The sequence below is a fragment of the Pseudopodoces humilis genome, chromosome 22, assembly GCF_049639895.1.
Source record: "Pseudopodoces humilis isolate 2021_Gansu_Grassland_sample_001 chromosome 22, ASM4963989v1, whole genome shotgun sequence".
Lineage (NCBI taxonomy): Eukaryota > Metazoa > Chordata > Aves > Passeriformes > Paridae > Pseudopodoces > Pseudopodoces humilis.
This window is the reverse complement of record NC_142221.1, coordinates 4097509-4116439: the sequence shown is the minus strand read 5'-3', so window position 1 is coordinate 4116439 and position 18931 is coordinate 4097509. Positions and strand designations below refer to the sequence as shown.

Below are 18931 nucleotides of genomic sequence, written 5' to 3'. Positions count from 1 at the left end.
GCAGCTGAAGGGACTAGAAGAGACATAAAGGAAAAAAAAAAGTGAACCTCGCATTTCTTCTGCTTGTTGCCTCCTCCCTTTGAAGGGAAATCTGTTAGTTGTGCTTGGAGCTGATACAGGACATTTTGGAGTCTGATTTTTTTTTAAAAAAAAAAAAAAGGAAAGAGGGAATGTAAAGAAAACATGAGTGTGCACGTGCCTGCACATCCACATTTACAGCTGGGCAAGGCAGCCACAACTTCCAGCCACACAAAGCCCAAACAGAAAGTTGCAGAGAGAGGAGGCAGCTCTGCTGAGCCCCAACAGGAATTACTGATCTCAGCAGAGCCAAAGTGAGATCGTTTTGGCAAAGGCTAACACAGCTTTTCCACACTGGAAGCCAAGGAGAGGCTTCAGGTACCGGTGAAAATTAATTGCGAGCGATTTCCAATTTCAAAGGCAGTCATCTCTAATTCCGAAGTGGATTTTCATCCAGGAACAAAGCCACGTCTGCTCTCATTACTTCCGACTCTCAACATTCCTGGACTTACTCCCATGCATGCTGGGGTGGGTGGAGGGGTTTAGGAAAAAACTCTGGGTCAGATCCTCATCCCCTGTAAACCAGCAGAGCGCTGCTCATTTACACCAGCTGAAGGCTGTGGGGACACATCTCATGCTTTGTCTCTTCAAAATACATATTTTATGAAGTATTTACATTTCAATAAACCCAGCGGGAATTTCATTTAAGAAAGGAATAAAAACCCCAACAAATTAAAAAAAAAAAACAACATTCACACCACACACTCATTCTCAACAAAAACTCAAGGGATTTAAAAATTAAGCTAAGAATTAAAAAAATAAAGCAAACTCCAGTAGCTTGGGCAGACCAAGTCAAAAGCTACAAAGACTTAGGGTAAAGGAACAGAAATGAGCAGTGCTTAAGAGGCTCGGTGACAGTCCAACACACGCTGTCTCTCGCCCTTGCACTGAATTAAATTGTCAGGATTATCACCATAATGCTCTGTTTATGAAGGGTAACAGCAATTTGTGCTGATGGCACTTGCTGCCTTGAGCTTCAAGCTGCCTTCCTACATCTTCTCAGTAATTCATCAGCTCCCTGCTCTGTCCCAATGCCCCTTCTCCTCATCCATGTGGGAAGAGCGGAGAGGCCAGATCACCCCCATGCCCGTCAGGCACTCACTGCCTTCCCTCTAAGGATAGGGGTCAAGGAAGGCAAATTACACTCCTTTCTGGCAAGTCCTTCATCTGCAGAACATAAAACAAGCAAACAAAACAAGAAAAGGCAATCCCCAGAGTTGTTTGGCTCCGAAAAGCGAAAGAAAAATAAATTCACATAAACCTCCCCCTGCTTATTCCGAGTCTTCAAGATTCCTGAAGACCATGGCCAGCTCTACAACAGGTCTCTTTAGCAGATGTAATTACCAGTCTGAGTGACACTTCCCTAAACTTGTTAAAAAACAACAACATTGGATAAAAGCACTAACATTTAAAATAAAAAGGAAGGAAATTTCCCTCTCCTTCCTCTACCACTACCAAAATATTATAAAATAGAAAAACAGAACTTTCTACTTGGAGTTAAAAATTCACAATTATGTGGGATTTCACCTTTAAATGTCAGTGCTGTTTGTTACATGAAAAAAAACCCTGTCAGCTTAGCCTTCCATGTCTTGCTGGTGTCTGCTTAATAGATAGTTACCTGGGATGATGGATGGCTCTTTGTTAGACCACTAAATGGCTCACAGCCTAGAATAAGGCTGTATTTACTGCCAACAATTGTTTGTTTCAAGGATGCAAAACCAAATTCGATTCCAAGCAGCTCCACCCGACAGAAATACAAGAAATAAAAGGGAACTAATTTGTGCATGAGTTTACAGGGCTCCATCAACACTGCTACAACACTGAAGGGACGCTGCTGATGTTCTCAAATGCTGAGAGACAGCAGAGCAGGGAGCAAGGGGAGGCACAAACACCCAGCTGGCTGCTGAGGAGGCTGGAGATCCTGCCTAGCGATGCTGAGCAGCCAGTTGTGGGTTTTCTCCACAAAAGAACCATTGTGCAAGCAGAGCTGGACTAAAATCTCATCATGTGTCAGCCATCAGGTACCTGACTGCACACTGGGCTGGTCCTTACCAAGCCTGGCTTGCTCTCCTTGCTGCTACTCCCAAGTCCAAAGCAGAGCCAGGTAAGAGGAGCCTTCTTGGGCTTGGAAGCACACCCCACTTTAGTTCTGCAGAGTCCAGCCTCCCTTTTTGCCTTCCAGGACCACACTGGGCTCTCACCACTTGCCAAAACCTTACCTATTCCTGCCACAAGCCACTTAAACAACACATCTTGGTCAAATAACTGCAGATACGACTCACAGCTCCCCAGCAATTTCTTCCCTGGATCTCTCCCAAAGGGCCAGCACAGCCCAACATGACAAGGTGGTGCCACACAGGCAGAGGGCCAGGCAGCACCTGACAGGCTCGTTTGACTTGTGATCTCCACACAGTCACGATTTGAACCCGGGGCCAGAGAGAAAACAATGGAGTGCAAAGGATCTCCGACGATTGTCTCCTCCGTGCCCCTCACCACACACACTCACTCATGCACAACCTGTCAGGCTGATGATTTTCACACTCTTCCCTCTTCTCCTTTTGCTAGTCTGGGGCCAGGCCTGGATCACAAGAATTAATAAATTCTTATTAAAACCTGCACGAGACACAGTCCCGCTGAAAGTGCCACAGAAGGTTAATTAGCAAGGATGAGCTGAAACTTTTGTTCGCGTTTCTGACTCACTTAATCTTGTGAGAAGCCAGCAAGCTGACATATTCTGCCTCCGAAGGCGCCAGCACGAGCAGGCTGCTCCCACGGCAGCCGATGCGCGCCGTCCTCCCGATCCTGTGGATGTATTCCGCAGGTGAAGCCGGAGCGTTGTACTTCAGGAAGGGGAAAAGAGGAATTAACAGGATGTTAATTATAAACGAGATACCCAGCCCTCTCACCTGGAACAAAAGGCACACACACACACCCCACAGGCTGCACCTCCCGAGGAACTGGGCTGTTTGTAACACACCTCATCCCCGGAACCATCACTCAGCCTCTCAGCTGCAGCAGCTTTTTGACATGTGGATGTCACACATTGGCCAACTTTCAGATAATAGGACAGCTTCCCCATCTCAGTGTCTCTCTCTGCCTTTTACATTTTATTTCTAAACAGAAACCTGTTCACTTCCCCTAAAAAAAAAAAAATCTAATCTAATTAAATCTCACACTAAAGAGCGCCCAGGACTGCCCACATGGAGCAGGGAGCTGCCTGCTCTGCATGTGGGAGAAAAATCACAAAATAAAAAAAAAAAATTGATGCAAATTTTGAGTTGGGCTAAATTGCTTTGTTTGGATTAAAGCAAATCATAGCTGGTTACAGGGTAGAATAAATCTAAGAGAGAGGAGGGAGTGCTTTCAGCAGTCTATGATACAGGTAGCAACTGTCTTCCCCTGTCCAACTACCAGGCACCATGAAAATGTTCCTTAAAGACCTCCCAGATATAGCAGTGACTCTCATTTACTTCACTGGGAATCAAAACTGCCCAGCCATTTGCAAGATCTGATAAAGGGTGACACATTTCCCTCCCTTTAACCTCCCCCTATTCTTTCCCCCGCTTCCTCTCTTTCCTGGAAAAAATGAACAAGCACAGGGATACTGCTCAGAAATGAGCCCTCAGCAGTTTAACTGGAAAAAAATCAACAACCAAAGCCCACTCTAGTGTTTATACCTGTGCCCTCTGGCAAAGTTTCTACTGGCTAGAGGTGTGAGTAAGATGCTGTGAGCAATCTAATTGCTCCCTGCAGGTCCTTGCTCTTGGACACAGCTCTCAGGACAGCTGAGATTTCACCTTCTGGACACACAGAAGTCTCCCAGGGCTTTAGGTAATTTGCACTGCGTTCTAATACTGGCAACTATATCTTTGGTTAAATTATATTAATATACAGATCTGGGAATTAAAGACTTCACTTCCACAGCCTTCTTCAACTAGCTGGCTGCTACAATACCATTCTTTCTTAAAAAAACACAAAAAATCAAATCAAATTTGTTACCTGAAGGGATGAGGTAGAAATTAAAAAGCTTTGTTGAGGCTCTGTGCCCTGTTCCTTTTACTCAGGTGTCACTTGATACATGTGAATCTCTGGATCAGTTTTTCCTCTATTCAACTAACCTTTTTTTAATTATAAATCTTTTATAGAAATGAAATCTGTCTCATGCTCTCAGCCTCCTCTTTGAAACGACAGGCTGCTATTTTTAAGGTTCAATCCATCTTCCTTTGTTTCTATTTTTTTTCCCTAGGACTATATTTCTGTCGACAGCAATGCAGCAGTGTGGGGTTTTGTTGGGCACGTTTTTTTCAGGGATAGTCTGAACCACACAGTTTTACTGGATGCCTGCAGCTACTCAGCCCCAACCCAGCCAAGCCTCACTCAAAACACTCAGGTCACTGCACTGACACTACTGGGCTACTCAATGTTTAAAATTAGGAATGCACTTAAACTCCTCATGGAACTGCCTCCCCAGCAAGCTCAGGAAAACAGGAACAAAACTGCAAGAGATGACCAGGATTTCAACCAAACAAAATTTGGTTTCCTGGGTGAGGAAAGGGAGGGTGTTTCATCTCCAGCCAGGAGAAACTCTGGTAATGCCAGAGTAATTAAAAACAGACCAAGGCTATCATAGCAATGCTTTATCCTGGCAAAACCCAGAGCCACAGTCCTGCAGTCAGGAACTTGTAGGTCTCTCCCATCTGCAGGAACCAGCAAACTGCAGGAAGGTTCTGGACTGAGAATCGATTTCTTCTGAGCAAGGCTGCACTTAAAACACACAGAGCAAACCCACCTGTACAATCCAGGTCACTTGAGGCAGGTCCAGCCCCCGTGCTGCTACATCCTTTAAAATTAATAAGAAAATCACTTTAGTAAAAATCCTTTGGAGGTACCAGCAGAGTGAGGAGTCTTCTGGGATGGCAATTATGTCTGAAAGCAAGTGGCTGTGTAAGTAGGAATTTTATGTGTCTAATTTGGGGAGAGATGGACTGAAGGTCAGAAATAACATTGAGGGTTTAAAATTGAAGGATTGTTAGCAGACTAACGCCATCAAAAATGATCCACTACTATGGCCCAAAGCCTGGAGGATACAAACACCTATTTCAGGATGGTGGTGTTGAATTACAGCATTTTGCTACAACCCCTTTGCGTTGTATCTGAGAGAATCCACTGTGTAAAAGGTAGTGGTACCTTGGTTCTTCAGTTTGTTTCATTGATAGAAAGAGATCTGCTCATGGGCACCTACTACCCAAACACAGAGAAGTAGAATTAAATCTCTGAAAGGCAGCACTAGTTTTGAGCACACCTTTCTCCACAGCAAATCTAAGTACTAAAACCAGGCTGCTTATGATGAAAATGAAAAAAAAAAAAAAAAAAAAAGGCCAATGGTCAAGAATCCCTGGCCTTGGGTGGAACGTCCAAAGATACACTGACCTCTGCCTACAAATAATTAGCTGTTTCCTAGGTGATGGTCTGAAGTTGAGGAGCAGATGACTTGCAGGTCATCTGGCCCTAAAATAAAAGGCCAATAAACAATTTAGCAGAATCTGCAGGAAGCTGGAGCACAGCTCCAGGAGAGGGGACTTCAGCTATGCCTTAGATTTGCACCAGTCTGGTTTGATTTGGAGAAACAAAATGCAGCCGTGAAGAAAAGAGTCTGAAGCTGCTATCAAGGTGTTATTTGATGTGCCAGCTGGTGAGAAAACCCACCAACTTGGAGAAGGACTTGAATGAGACCCTTCAGTTATCCACAGCCAGCATAGCTCCAAAAACATACCCCTTCCAAAAGAACGAGAGTTTAAATACTATCCAAAACAGAGAGTGCAAACACATTTCAATCTCCCTTCTTGATTTTCTGTTCATTAGTAATGTCCTCACATACTTCTTGGATTTCACATTCACCAGGCACAATAGCAGAGCAGGTGTTCAGATTTAACTCTGTTAGGAAATGTTTTGCAACACATGTATCTTTTAGCTAGTTGCAAAATAGAATATATTAAGGACATAAGCAGGAGCTTAATGTACTAAAAATGTGTCAGCCACCCACTGAAGTGTTTTCATGCAACTCTCACACACGTTAAAAGAATGTGAAGCTGATGTTTTGGCAGCAAAGGCCTTCCCATAAGCACTAACCAGGCTGTTATGTGGCTCCAACTGCAGTAAAAGAGGAGACACTTTCCACAGCGCCCACTCCGAAATAATGCACACTCGTGCTCCAACACGCTCATTAAGGAGTGACTTGTTCCTAGAGTCAGAATGAACAGATGTACAAAAAGCCATTTAAAGGAGGCTGGAGAAAATAAATCAAGGGAAGTTGGGAAGCATGTACAGCAGTTACCAGGATAACAAGACTATAAACTCTACAGCACGATCAGACAGGAGCGCTGACGGCTGATTCCGAGCTGGCTGTCTCTATTCTTCCACACTGACAGGGCTTTGGTCTTTTCCCTTACTGTGCTCTTCCTCACACTCAGGAGCCAAGGAAAGGCTGTCTGAGGAGAGGGCTCTGACCTTGGGACAGGGCAGTTTCCCCAAAATAAACCAACAACCAAGACACCCCTGTGGTCTGGAGCATCTCTAACATGAGAAGGAGTGGACAGCATGGGCAGGAGCCATCCCTCTCATCCATCCAGATTCTTTCCCTACTCTTCCATAATTTTCTCAACATCTCAGCTTGGAAAATCACTGCCACAGTCAGCACTTTCATGTACATTTGCTCAAGCATAAAAGGTTCACCAAAAGCCTCATAAATAGCCAGGGAAAACATTTTAGGAGAAGGCATTCTCCCATCACCAGCCTTGCATTCATGATCACTTTCACAGTGCCACCAACTCCACTCAGTCGTTACTGACACACAGCAGCAGCTACTCTCCTGGGGGTTCCCTTGGCTCTCTTTCACAAGTCTCTTGGGATTTACTGGTAATTGGAGTGTTTTGCAAACTCAAAGATTCCTCAGTACCAGTCCACCTGTGTCTCCTCCAGCTCCTTTTCCTCAAAGACCCTGGTAGAAAGCAGCAAGGTAGGACTAGGGTAAAAAGTCTGAGTTGATTTGTTTTCCTCTGCTGACAGAGCCCATGAGTTTCAGCTTCTCAGAATTTTAGAAAAAATATTTGTGGGTCACCTTTCCAGGAGAGAGAACACAACTCAAAAAACAACCATCCAGTTTTACATTTATTCCACTCACAGAAGCACTAACTTGCTACCAGTACTCTTTCAAGAAGCCCAAGAGATTTTCAACGTACCACTCTTCCCTCTTTCCCACTGCCTCAGATGGCACTGCTCCTTCCATGTGTGACCTCACACCACCATTCCTTAATTACAGGGAAATCAAGGATATGACACCTCAGAAGGTCACTGCTGCCTCCTGTTCATGGGCAAAGGAAGGGCCAATTCTTCAGTGACCATCTCATGGGAGAAAAAAACCAAAAACCTACACCAGCACAATTTTAAAGAAAGCCCAGATGCCAAGCAAACACAATAACCTGAAGCCTTAATCACATTCCTGCCCTGATCCCAACTGCAAGGCACACAAGGGCACAGGATCAAGGAACAATCCACCTGAGGGATGCTAGAAAGACTGAAATTTCTGCTTTGAACAATTCATGTTACCAGCCTGTGCTTCTGGTTGGGGGGTACAGGGGTGGGTCCAAGAGAATGGGGTACAAAGAATGGGGTACAGTGGTGGGTGCCAGGGAATGGAGGGCAAAAGGGCCATGCTGAAAGCAGGTCCTGTCACTGCACAAGATCAGAACCAACAGGGCAACAGAAGTTTTGCAAGGGCCTTGGTTTGCTCAGTCCCTCTCACACAATCTAATTAGGGCAAAGGAAATTGCTAAACTTGCTTTTGAAAGACACTCAATGGTGAGGTCTTGAAGGCCCTGAGCTTGACAATTGGCTGCCTACATGAGGCCTAGAAGTACAGATGGAAGGCAGCTTGCTCAGGTGCCAGGCTGTCAGTTGGATTAAAATGACTCATTTATTTACCAAAGAACCTCACAAAGTGCTTTAGCTAACAGGCAGAGAGGGCCTAACGGCTCTCCAAGCTGGGGAAGAAGCTCTCGCGCCTTCCCGGCCTGCCAAAAGTCATTACTGCCGAGTGTGGAAAGCCATCAGCAGGGTAGAGACCCCCGTCGGCAGGGTGACAGATTGGGCTGCGTAATCAGAGGAGGAAGGGGAGAGCACAGAAGCTGTCAGAGGCGAAAGCTCTTGGCTGGGGCCGCCAGAAAACTGGCAAGATGAGTTAGCGTGACTGAGTAAACAGCAAACAATCTCCAAATGATCTTTCCTCCCTCCCTGGAAGAGATGAACTTGTTTAAAAGGCACATCCCAAAGGAAGCTGCAAAGAACTTTCAGTGGAGAGAGAAATAAATCTGGATGCGACCCTCTGAGATACATGGCCCCTCTTTATTTTCTTGTCTGCCAGCTTATACTGTCTGGCAAAAATATTTTATGGGCTATATTAATATACATATGACATAGAGCAAATTAATAAAAGGAACAGCAGGTCCCATTGCTTACTAGAGCGGAAAGATGGGTGGAGAACATGGCATTAGGGACAAGGGAAGGACGGCAACATTATTTGTGTTGCTCTTTTGTGAGCCAGGTTTCAAAATTTTGTGGGCACAAAACATGATTTCATAAGTGAAAAGAACAGAACTACCTTTCTGCAGAATTTTTTTTTTTTTTTTGCTGATATGGAGAAGAGTGTCAGAAAAAGCAGTGCTCTTAGAGGCAGGAGGTGGTCACAGAGCCTGGCTGCCCTTTGGACATCTGTGCTGGGGAAGCACCTGTAATGTGGGACTGGTGCAAAGTCTATCTCTATATTAAGGTGTCCATATGGTCCCCATTACTGTGGTAACAGGCCACCTCCTGCTTTCAATGCATTTGTCCTCCCAACATCTCTGTAAGATGGAACTGTGCTACTTTCCCCATTTTACAGATGGGGAGTTGAAGCACAGGGAGATTTTGGACTCAGACACGCAGCTCACTGTGCTTAACATGCTGACCATGTGCCAGCTGAGCCAGAGTCACCATCACCAGCAGAAGCTGCATCCCTGCCTTGCAGGAAATGCAAAGTGCCTTAGATTGAAGAGGAGGAGGGTTACAATAAACATGTTACCTTACACCACCCTCTTCATGGCAATCCAGGTTACTCCACATTATCTCCCATTTATGACCATCACCTCCCATTTCTGACAGATCAGGAGCAAACCCACAACTATTGCTGCTCAACTGACATGTGGCTACTTGCCTTGTCACCCCAATTCCACATTCACCTGTGGTCTGTGGCAAGGCAGGAAATCAAACCACATCTCAAGAGGGGAATCCCATCCACCAAGATTTCTTTAGCCAAATTCTTCTTCCTACCTTGTCAACAGTTGCACGTTTCCTGACAGACTTTTCCTATCATAGGCTGCAATTTCCCCTCAAACCTTCTCAACCAGGAACTGACAGCACAGTGATTGCAATGGATTTGCTTTCTCTTTGTCTAAAACTGAGCATTTACCTTCTTTCCAAACCCATTACATTGGAATTTCAAAGACAAGATACGTACCTGATGTGTCTCAGTTAGAGGCACCACGTTCATCAAGGACAACAGAGTTTAGCTATTTATTTTTCAGAATTTACCAAACACTTTTTATCTTCAAAACAATCTACACCACTGAATGATTTAAGCTCTACTCTCCTCCCTAGCTCTGACACTCAAGTTATTACCTCTGTACACAAGGAAACCAAGTTACAGTTCCACTTATGCACTGCAAAGAGGCATATTGACCTTGATGAAATCACTGAAAGGTTGTACACACAAAGCAGGACCAGAAGGCAGCAAGCAGAGTTTTACAGGTGCCATAATATATAATTTGGCAATGCTAAATCAAACACTTATATACATGTCACTCCTAGTTTGAACTGTGGACAGAAAAAATGGAAAATTCAGCCCCCCACACTCTGAAAAAATTGCAATTGGTTTCCTTTAAGAATAACGTGCAGCAAGACCAGGAGTCATTTCAAAGCTGGAGAGGGTTTCTCAGCTCTAATTACTCCCGATCGCTGTAATTTACAGGTTTGCAGTGGGTAGAAATCGCCAAGATTCACACGTTTTCAGATCAACAGCTGCCACTATTAGAGAGCAAATCGTGCAGCCTTCTGCACCACTGCAGCAGCCTGAGGCCCCAGCAGATCAGGAGCGGGAGGCGAAGGTGCCACCACAACCCAAGGGTGCCAGTAAACTTCAGCTGAGGACAAGAATTTCACCCTCAGCACCCTCGGAAGGAGCTTGAAGGGCACAAGGCTAGGACACCAACAGAGTATGTGCTTTTCCTTCTCTGGTTGGGCTTCCCTTTCCACCTCTGCAGGTGGCTGTTTTTAACCTTGGGGTAGTTATTAAGATGGGAAATACCACATTCCATCCAATTTTCCTGGCAGTTCTGGGGCACACTGCAAATCAGGATTGCATTCTACTGGCTGCATGTAGTGGGCAGGGTTCCAGCTTCAAAGGAATAGATTTTTCCAGACCATTCTTACGACCATGCAAAATTCTTGATGGTCTCTAATATAAGACATAGATTCTTCCTGTATATGGTAACTCAGCCAAAGATCATATTAACAGTTTGCAAAGAAGGCCCCAGTCCTTACTGAACATGTGAGATGCAGAAAAAGGAGATGACTTTCCTCAAGGTCAGACAGTGAGCTGGAATTAGAGCTCAGTGCCAATTCCTCTGGTTTCCCTTAGGGATCAGACAGGCCCATTAGTGTGGAGCTGCAAAGGGACTCCGAGTTACTCACAGTGCAAAGTAAGATGCCAGTCTTGGATTTTAGGAACTCCTGGAAGACCTCTGTCCTTTCCTAGAAGATTGAAAAGGAAGAATTAAAAGACTGCTTATGCATATTACAATCCAACACAAAGCAAATTAGATAACGTTAACAATTTAACTGTGTCTTGTTCACTTAGATCATGTAGAGATTCAAAAGCAAAGGAACTGGCCTCATGACTGCCAGTCAGACTTCCTGCAAATGGAAAAATCTGGCACACAGGTGTGGTCCCAGGTAGGAAGGCAGTGTCTGGGGAAGTCTGGATGCATTTGGGCAAGTCAGAGCAGCCAACATCTCCATGGTTTGCACTGAAGCACAGCCTCTGTGTGCCAGAAAACAGGAACAGTTTTACATGGAGAGGGGATGCACAAAGGATTAGGCAGCACCAACAGAAGCACCAGCACATTTTATGGGCAAGACAGGCTTTTGTGGAAACAAGCAAAGCTGGAGATGTTCACTGCTGTCTGTCCAGTCACACGATGGGCAGGATAAGCCCATTTTGTTGACACAGTGATATAATCACATCACAAGAGATCAGCCACATCATGTGCCCAATGGGGCATGCACACAGCCACTGCTCTGACTCTGGAATTACTGAGTGTCAGGGATGCTCAGCTGCACAGTGAACTGCTGAGCAGTTCATATGGGACAAGGCTTCAAAGTAACAGGGCAGGAGAGATGGCCAGAAGTCCACTTATAATAAAAATAAAAATTATAATTAAAAAAAACAACCTCCCATGTCTTTCCCTTGTATTGGCAAAGGCCACCAATGGGGCTGATAACCTGGGGACTGAGGCTGCTCCCTCTACCAGGGTCAGAGGCAGGTGCTCCCCAGCCTTGTCCCCATCTCTGCTCTGCACCACCACAACTCCTGCAGCCCTCACTCCTCACATGAGCTCAGGCCCACATGCAGGGCCATCCACAGCCCCTAGATCCCAAATTACATCCCCAGAAGTCTTTGAGCCACTGGAGGGAACTGCAGGAACCCAGTACAGTCCCTCAGCTCCCTTCAAAAGCCTCCTGCTTTGTGAGTCCCCAAACCTTACCATGGACATTCCAGTTATTTTAACTAACAGCTTTGGGCTGTGTATTTTTCTTGATGAAAGCCACAAAAACTGACTCCACAACCCACATTACATCACAACAATATTTGCTACATCTAAGCACCAATAACCAAAGTTCTCAGCAGAACCTGGTCTTCACTTGCCAATACCACCTCTGCACCTACACTCCCTTTTCTGCTCACATTCCAAAATATCCTTGTTTCTATGTTTCAAGCCCTCCCCTGGAGCTCTGGCTAGGAGCTAAGTGACTGTCCTATTATGTCGATGATAGAGAAGAAACCTTACACACTTGACTCCCAGCTAGAGGTGTTGTTCTAGAAAAGAAGGGAAACTTGGGCCTTGCTGAACACTGAACCCTCTGCTGACAAAAATTAAAGAAGAGAGTACGCTGTATCTTGTTGACAATGACAGCAGCCGTGCTCAGCAGTACCATATGGGATCCACAATTTAGCTCCATTAATGCTCTTAATTTGAAGACATCAAGCACTAATTACACACTGGGTACTAAAAAGGCAAAACCCTTCCCCTGGTGCCAGCTACTTAGTGGTGTTCTGTTGGTTTAACAGCTGGTCAGGGTAGAGTTGGGCCAGACCAGGCCTGCTCACTTGCTCAGGCAGGCAGGTTGAGGAAAGGCCAGACTGCAGGGACAGCAAAGCACATGTTTCTGGTCTCCACAGGATGGGAATGAGTGAGAAAAACAATGGCTCTTCACCTCTTGCTTCATCAGAAGAGCTCTATTCATTTACCATCTCTGCTGTGCAGCTCAGAGTAGAGCAGCAGCTCTCTCCATCACAGACCAAGGGCAGGATCTGGGCCTGAACTTCCAAGGGAGGTCTCTCAGCTATTGAGAGAAACTCTGCAGTGACAGTTCATCTGACATTCTCCTCCTGGCCTCTCGGCCCTCTGCAGCAAGGTCCAACCTCTCCACTCCTATCTGCCTAAAACCTAAACCTATTTTGGGGTTACTGTTACACTATCACTGTTACAGTGCTATTATTCCATCCCAGGGAAAACAGCAGTCTGTCAAGACACTGGTCTTCAAAACCAAAGCCAAAGTGCTCCAGCCTTCTTTAATGGGGGAAACTTACTAGGTAATAATGTTTTGGGGCTTGGATAAGGTTTTCCTTTGGCATTAAAAGTCCGCCATGACTGCATGAGAGAGAAGCACAGAGACATAAATGGTTTAGTGCACCCACTGGGAATAGAGAATGGATGCTCTGCCTGCTGAAATAACACATTTGCCTCTTCAGGTGTGCTTTTCAGATACAGCTACCAAGGTACTTTCCAGAAATGGGACAATATCCTTATTCTCATTAACAGATGGAAGACTGAGGCCCCTAGAGGTGAAATGACTCTCTGTCCTCTCCTCTGCCCTCCTCCCCAAAATAGCCACATAATAAATCATAGGGAACAAGGAATAAAACTGCAGATCCTGACATTTTGAGAGTTCTTACTTCCTGTTCCATGTCGCCGTGCAGACGTAGAAACTGTAAGCTCACAGAGGAGGGGGATGAACATCCAGGTTGTTCTGACTCTGAGCCTCCTGAAAGGACCTGTACAAGGAGCTCGTGGTAGAATTCCACTTGTTCACAGCTGGAGAAGAAGATGATCATCTTGTGGCGCTTTTCAAACTGCAAGAAGAATAAAAGAATTGCACATAACCATTTCCAAAGGCCTCTCCCAATTCCTGATCATGGAAAGATCCAGGTGGTTTACACTTCTAGAGATATAATTATCTGAGAAAGGATTAGAGTCTGACACCAAAGAGTGAGCCCAAAACAGAAGAATGAGTACACGCTGCACAGGGATCTCTCTGTCAGCATGAAAGACACAACAGCACCTCAGCTCTCTTGTGGTTCAAGATGCACTTCAAAGCCCTGGACCTGATCCATGCTATCCTCGACAGAGGGACAGATAAAGGAGTTGGAAAGGGCAAAGGGCTACTTAGTAATATAAATGCAAACAAAGTCTCACCTTGCATTTCTGCAGGATAAAAGCTGCTAATGTGACAAGCCTCAGTTTGCTGGGGACCATAATGACATACTGCTGCAGCGTCTCTGGAACAGCAAAGTTTTCCTGCTCCATGCAGTTCGATGAACTGCTGGCTTCCCTATCTGTTTGTGATGCTGCTTCAGGCACCTTCTGGATTTCATCTGCTACAGAAATGCTGACAGGGTCACTCAAGCTGATATCAGCCAGGCGTGTCACTCCTAAACCACAGAAAATTAGAGATATGTGAGGCCCAGTCTGGGCTGGGATGATACAACTGATGCAATTCCAGTGAAAATGAGTGGAGGGCAAGAACCCAGTGAGCCACCCTCAGATCCTGACAGAATCCCCTCACAAACCTTGGACTTTTTAGGGCTTACCAGGCTTAGCTGCTGTGGACTCCACCAGAACCTTGACAAGACACTACTTCAGCTGACTGTGCTATTTTACAGTACATATATATCTTTATGGACAAACAGCATTTGGTAGGCCTACTTTTAAATGTGTGTGGAAAAATCCCAGCAGATCTTGACTCTGTCAAGAGTGCAGGAGTCAGGAGGCCTGGTTCAGTTCCTGCCTCAGCAGCTGACTGCCTGTATGGTACAGAGGAAAGCACACAACAGCTCTCTTGCCATTAGCTTTTTGCCTTAATTCTGCATTTGTAAAACGAACAAAAGAACTTTCAGGTTCACAGTGACTTTGCTATGGAATTTGTGAGACATATGTGGCTACCATGGAAGTACATACACTGACAGAAATTCCAGTAATGAAGGAAGTGCAATAAGCCAAAGAAATTAATAGGAAATTATTTCCACTCCTACAAAAGGGCTTCAGGCTGGGCTGTAATAGAGGCAGACTCAACCAACTATTCTAGAGTTGCCTGTGCATTATGCAGCTACAAGAGCCCCCATCTGTCCATAACCCACCTTCGGTGAGAGTGGCTGAGAGCAGCACATTCTGACGTGTCTCTCTCTCAGCATTTAAAGCATTGAGTATCACAGCCACATCCTTCTCAAAGCCCAGGTCCAGGATCCTACAGGAACAGCAGAGATGGTTAGAGGTGCTGTAGGAAGGAGAAAGTCTTAATGCTGCATGACATCTTTGCAATGAATACTTGTCCAACAATCTGTCCAAAGTGGGTATTTTGTCCTAATCCCAGACATCTGGTGCTTGGCTGAGGCCACTGAGCATGAATGGATTAAGATCACTCTCTCTCTCTCTCTCTCTCTCTCATACTTTTTTTTTAATATTTAGTGAATTATGATGCAGAGGGTATTGAAATAATTTTCTGTATCTGAACACTTGGAAGTTTACCTGTCTGCTTCATCAATAATCAGCCACTGAGTGTGACGGAAATTAATACATTCTGTGGACTTGATGTGATCAACCAGGCGGCCAGGGGTGGAAATGAGGATATTTATCCCTTTCCGTAATCTGTGCAGATTTAAAAACAAAAAATAAAACCCAGGTAAGAGAAAGAAAGAAAAAACAACCTCATGCAGGTTAGCATGGAATAGGACCCAGATTAAAACTGGAACCTATAGAGGGAAAAAGTGCCACAGTAAAATCAGGGACAGCACCTTTTCACTGATAAAAACTGATTTTTTTGCCCAGCTAATATTAATTCTTGATCATCACTGATAGTCAGATACTCAGAGGCACACTCAGTGCTAAGGACAAGGTGGAAAGAAATGTTAGTAATTAAAAAAAAAATAAAATCTAACACACCCCAGCTAGGTTCTCTTTTCTAATTGAGTACTTATTTTACTGTCAAGAGTAAACTTGCTTTTGTGTATGCTTATATAGAGAGAAATGAAAATTCCATTTTGGATTACCAGCTTACAATTCAATTCTTGAAAAGGGGAAAGAAAGAGATTTTTAACACCAGGAAATCTCTTCTCCAGAAAGCAATTTCCCCCATAACAAATATAGTTGGTGGTAAGGAAATACAGGTGTTTGTCAGGAGAGGGGAAAAAAAATACTGACACAAGAGATCATCTTCTCAGAAGGCTCATCAACATTTTAGAAACAGATTCAACTGGGGGAAGTGAATGTTTCCTGCTGACCCAGCCACTGTGCCTATGTAAGATCCAGGGGATCACAGCTTGCTCCAAGCTCACCATCCTCCCTCCCAGTAAGAAAAACGCTCTGAAGAGTAGCAGATAAAGTCTGCAGAGCACAAGGACCCAAAATAAAATTTAAGGAGTTGGTTTCCTACCTGGCTTTTTCTGATTTTCTCTTTTCTCCCCCCATTAGAACTCCAGGCACAATCCAGATAAATGGCTACAGAAAAGAAAACCAAGACCAACGATGATTCTTCTTAATAACAAGACAAAGCCTAATCAAAAATTATGTTTCTTGGCAAAAAGAGAGAGGATGGGCTGACAGCAGTGTGCATGTGATGTGATCACAGCTCCAACACTAAAAAAAGACTTGTAAGTCTCTTTTAAAGACTTATAAATTTAAAGACTTATAAATAATGAGGAAGTACCCTATTATTCCAAGGAAAATGACGAGGAGGTGGAAATATGGATAAGATAAATAAATTATTTAAACACCTTCCAGCCCAATGGTAAGATACTCAGCCTCAATTACAAGGAAAGCACTATCATTTAATGATTTTAAAAGCCTTCTCATTTCTCCAGTCATTCAGCTGGCAAAGTAGTTCCCAAGTCCTACTCCCCATCTGAAACCCATCTGTCCAGTATTAGTTTCAGTAAAACGGTCCTTGTCACCACGAGAGTTTCCATTCATAACTCAGCCTAAGACAATGAAATGTATTTCTACAAACAAATGGCTGTGAAAATCAACTATGTTTATCAGCACATGTGCAACTAGGCCACCATAATTAATCACTTAATTGCTCATGTAGTAATTTCAAACATGCCAGAGGGAAATCACACACTTAAACACATTTATCTTTAAGGACCATACATCTTGCCAGGTGCTGGGTTTCCTTAAACCTCCAGCTGAATTTACAGGAATTGAAGTTGTTTAGCATCTTACAGGAATAAGAACACAGAGCATTGAACTCTTACCTTAAGTAGCTTCTGGATTGTATCAAAACTTTGGAGCGCAAGCTACGGAAATCAACAAAAGAACAGAAGAAAATGAGCTCTGACAAAGTCTCTCTGGACTGAAAAACTGGATTGCAAATCCCTATGCCTTAAAAATCTGTAAATTAATCTAGTTATGTATATCAGAATTCTAAATGCATCCTTAGTTCTTCTTTCAGAAGCTGCTTACTAATTTTTTTTTCATGAAGCATCTCTCTTTTATTGTATTTTGACCTGTTCAAAGATCTCTCTACTGGCTCAGCTCCACGAGCCAGCTCTAAGGACAAGCAAGACTTCTGGCTTCTGTGAATGCTCTGGGGAGAAAACAAGCTACAGGCACAGAAGATTTTGCTCCAGAGGAAGAATAAAAGGAAAAATTATGGAAATTCTGGGAAAAAAACACCATGAAAAGGAAACATATAGGTCAATTCTCTTCTGGCAACCCTCACTGTTCCTCACCTGACCCATGGAGTAATTGTGCCATTGGATCTTTCCATCTCTGCATTTCTTTTCTCAAGGAAGGTTATTGCTTCCATTACAAAGTAATACCAATTGTAATCACAAATTATCTTCCTAAGTACTCTCAATGGCAGCCCTTTAAACGAGCTCACACACAGTTTCCTCCATGCTTAGTATTCACATGGCATCCTAAAGAGGCAGTAAGTTGTTGCTGTAAAAATTTAAATAGCTCCAGAGCCTTCTCCTTTCAGGTAACAGACATATTGCACTGCAGGCTGCACAAAATATTGGACCCCAAATGAGAGACCTGCAATCAATTCTCCACATAGAAGTTATTATCATTTGACATACCAAACAAAAATAAAAACAGGTTGATAACCTCTTCTGACACTGCCTTTGCAATTGCAAATAATATAAATTAAATAGAAGAGCTCAATGGAGAAACCAAGTCTTGGAGGCCTCAGCTTCAGCATTCACTTATGAATTTGAAAAAACAGCTTTAAAAATGAAACACTTGCATAAATCTACACATTTGCAAAGCTGAATTCATTGGTTTTACTCATTCCCCCTTTATGAGTGAGGCATGAGGCCTGCACTGAGCCAGAGAGGTTCTGCAGCCTCCGTGAACATTTCCAACTGCAGGAGGAGAACTGAGAAATTCTTTTCTTGTTCTGGTTGGCATCGAACAAAAATAACAACACTTCCTGTGAGGGCAAGATCTGAGCAAAAGGACTAACAGTGTTTTCTAATGTGCAGAACTCTGGTGGACCCACATCCCCAAAAATCAGTGTTCAAACAGACTAAGAAAGGAAAAGCCACCTACCTCCCTGGTTGGGACAAGCACGAGGGCGTAGGGGCCATCACTGCGCTGCAAACACACAAGAGCAGGGCTCTGAGAGAAGGCAGCACTGAACAGAGCCCTTCCACACCTCCCTGCTCTCAGCCAGCAGAGAGGGCTCTGGAGGGCTTTACTGCAAGTTTGTAAATTACATTTTAGGATATTTCTGCCTCACAGCTTTCAAAAAAGAATCAAGTTTTTCACGTGTCAATCCTGCACTGCCTTCTCCTCCCTGCTGGGAAAGCTGCTCACAGTCAAACCCAACATTTTATTGCACACACCCGTTGTTTCACTCCTATGTTCCTGAGCTGCAGGGATCTCTCCTGTTGGATGCACAATCTGCAGGTAGCAGCTGCAGGGACTGACAATCCAGGATAGGCTGGAAATGCTTCTCAACCCTTCTCTTTCCATAAAATTCACAAGATCTACAGCAGCATTTTCTGGTGTATGATCCAAATTGGGAGCAATTACGCAATCCCACTCCACGCCAAAGATTAAAAACTTACTCCCCTTAAAGACATAGCAGTAACCTTTGTTTTCAGTCCTCCACACCTGATAATTTAGCCCATTTCCAATTTATCCTGCTGCATGGAGCAATGGGGAACAGCTAACATCGATCTTGTACCATCTACATCTCA

General features: G+C 44.2%; 1 protein-coding gene across 1 annotated transcript in view; it reads right to left on the bottom strand.

Annotated features, from left to right (window-relative positions):
* Positions 1-18931, bottom strand: part of DDX31 (DEAD-box helicase 31) — a 42857-nt gene that overhangs the window by 21254 nt on the left and 2672 nt on the right. Inside the window, exons 7-16 of the mRNA XM_014256241.2 lie at positions 18279-18323; positions 16979-17020; positions 16159-16223; positions 15255-15374; positions 14867-14973; positions 13926-14161; positions 13406-13582; positions 10861-10920; positions 4868-4918; positions 2779-2918 (exon numbers count right to left, since the gene is read on the bottom strand). Of these exons, the coding sequence (XP_014111716.2) occupies positions 2779-2918; positions 4868-4918; positions 10861-10920; positions 13406-13582; positions 13926-14161; positions 14867-14973; positions 15255-15374; positions 16159-16223; positions 16979-17020; positions 18279-18323 (1043 nt within the window). The remainder of the gene's footprint in view (positions 1-2778; positions 2919-4867; positions 4919-10860; positions 10921-13405; positions 13583-13925; positions 14162-14866; positions 14974-15254; positions 15375-16158; positions 16224-16978; positions 17021-18278; positions 18324-18931) is intronic.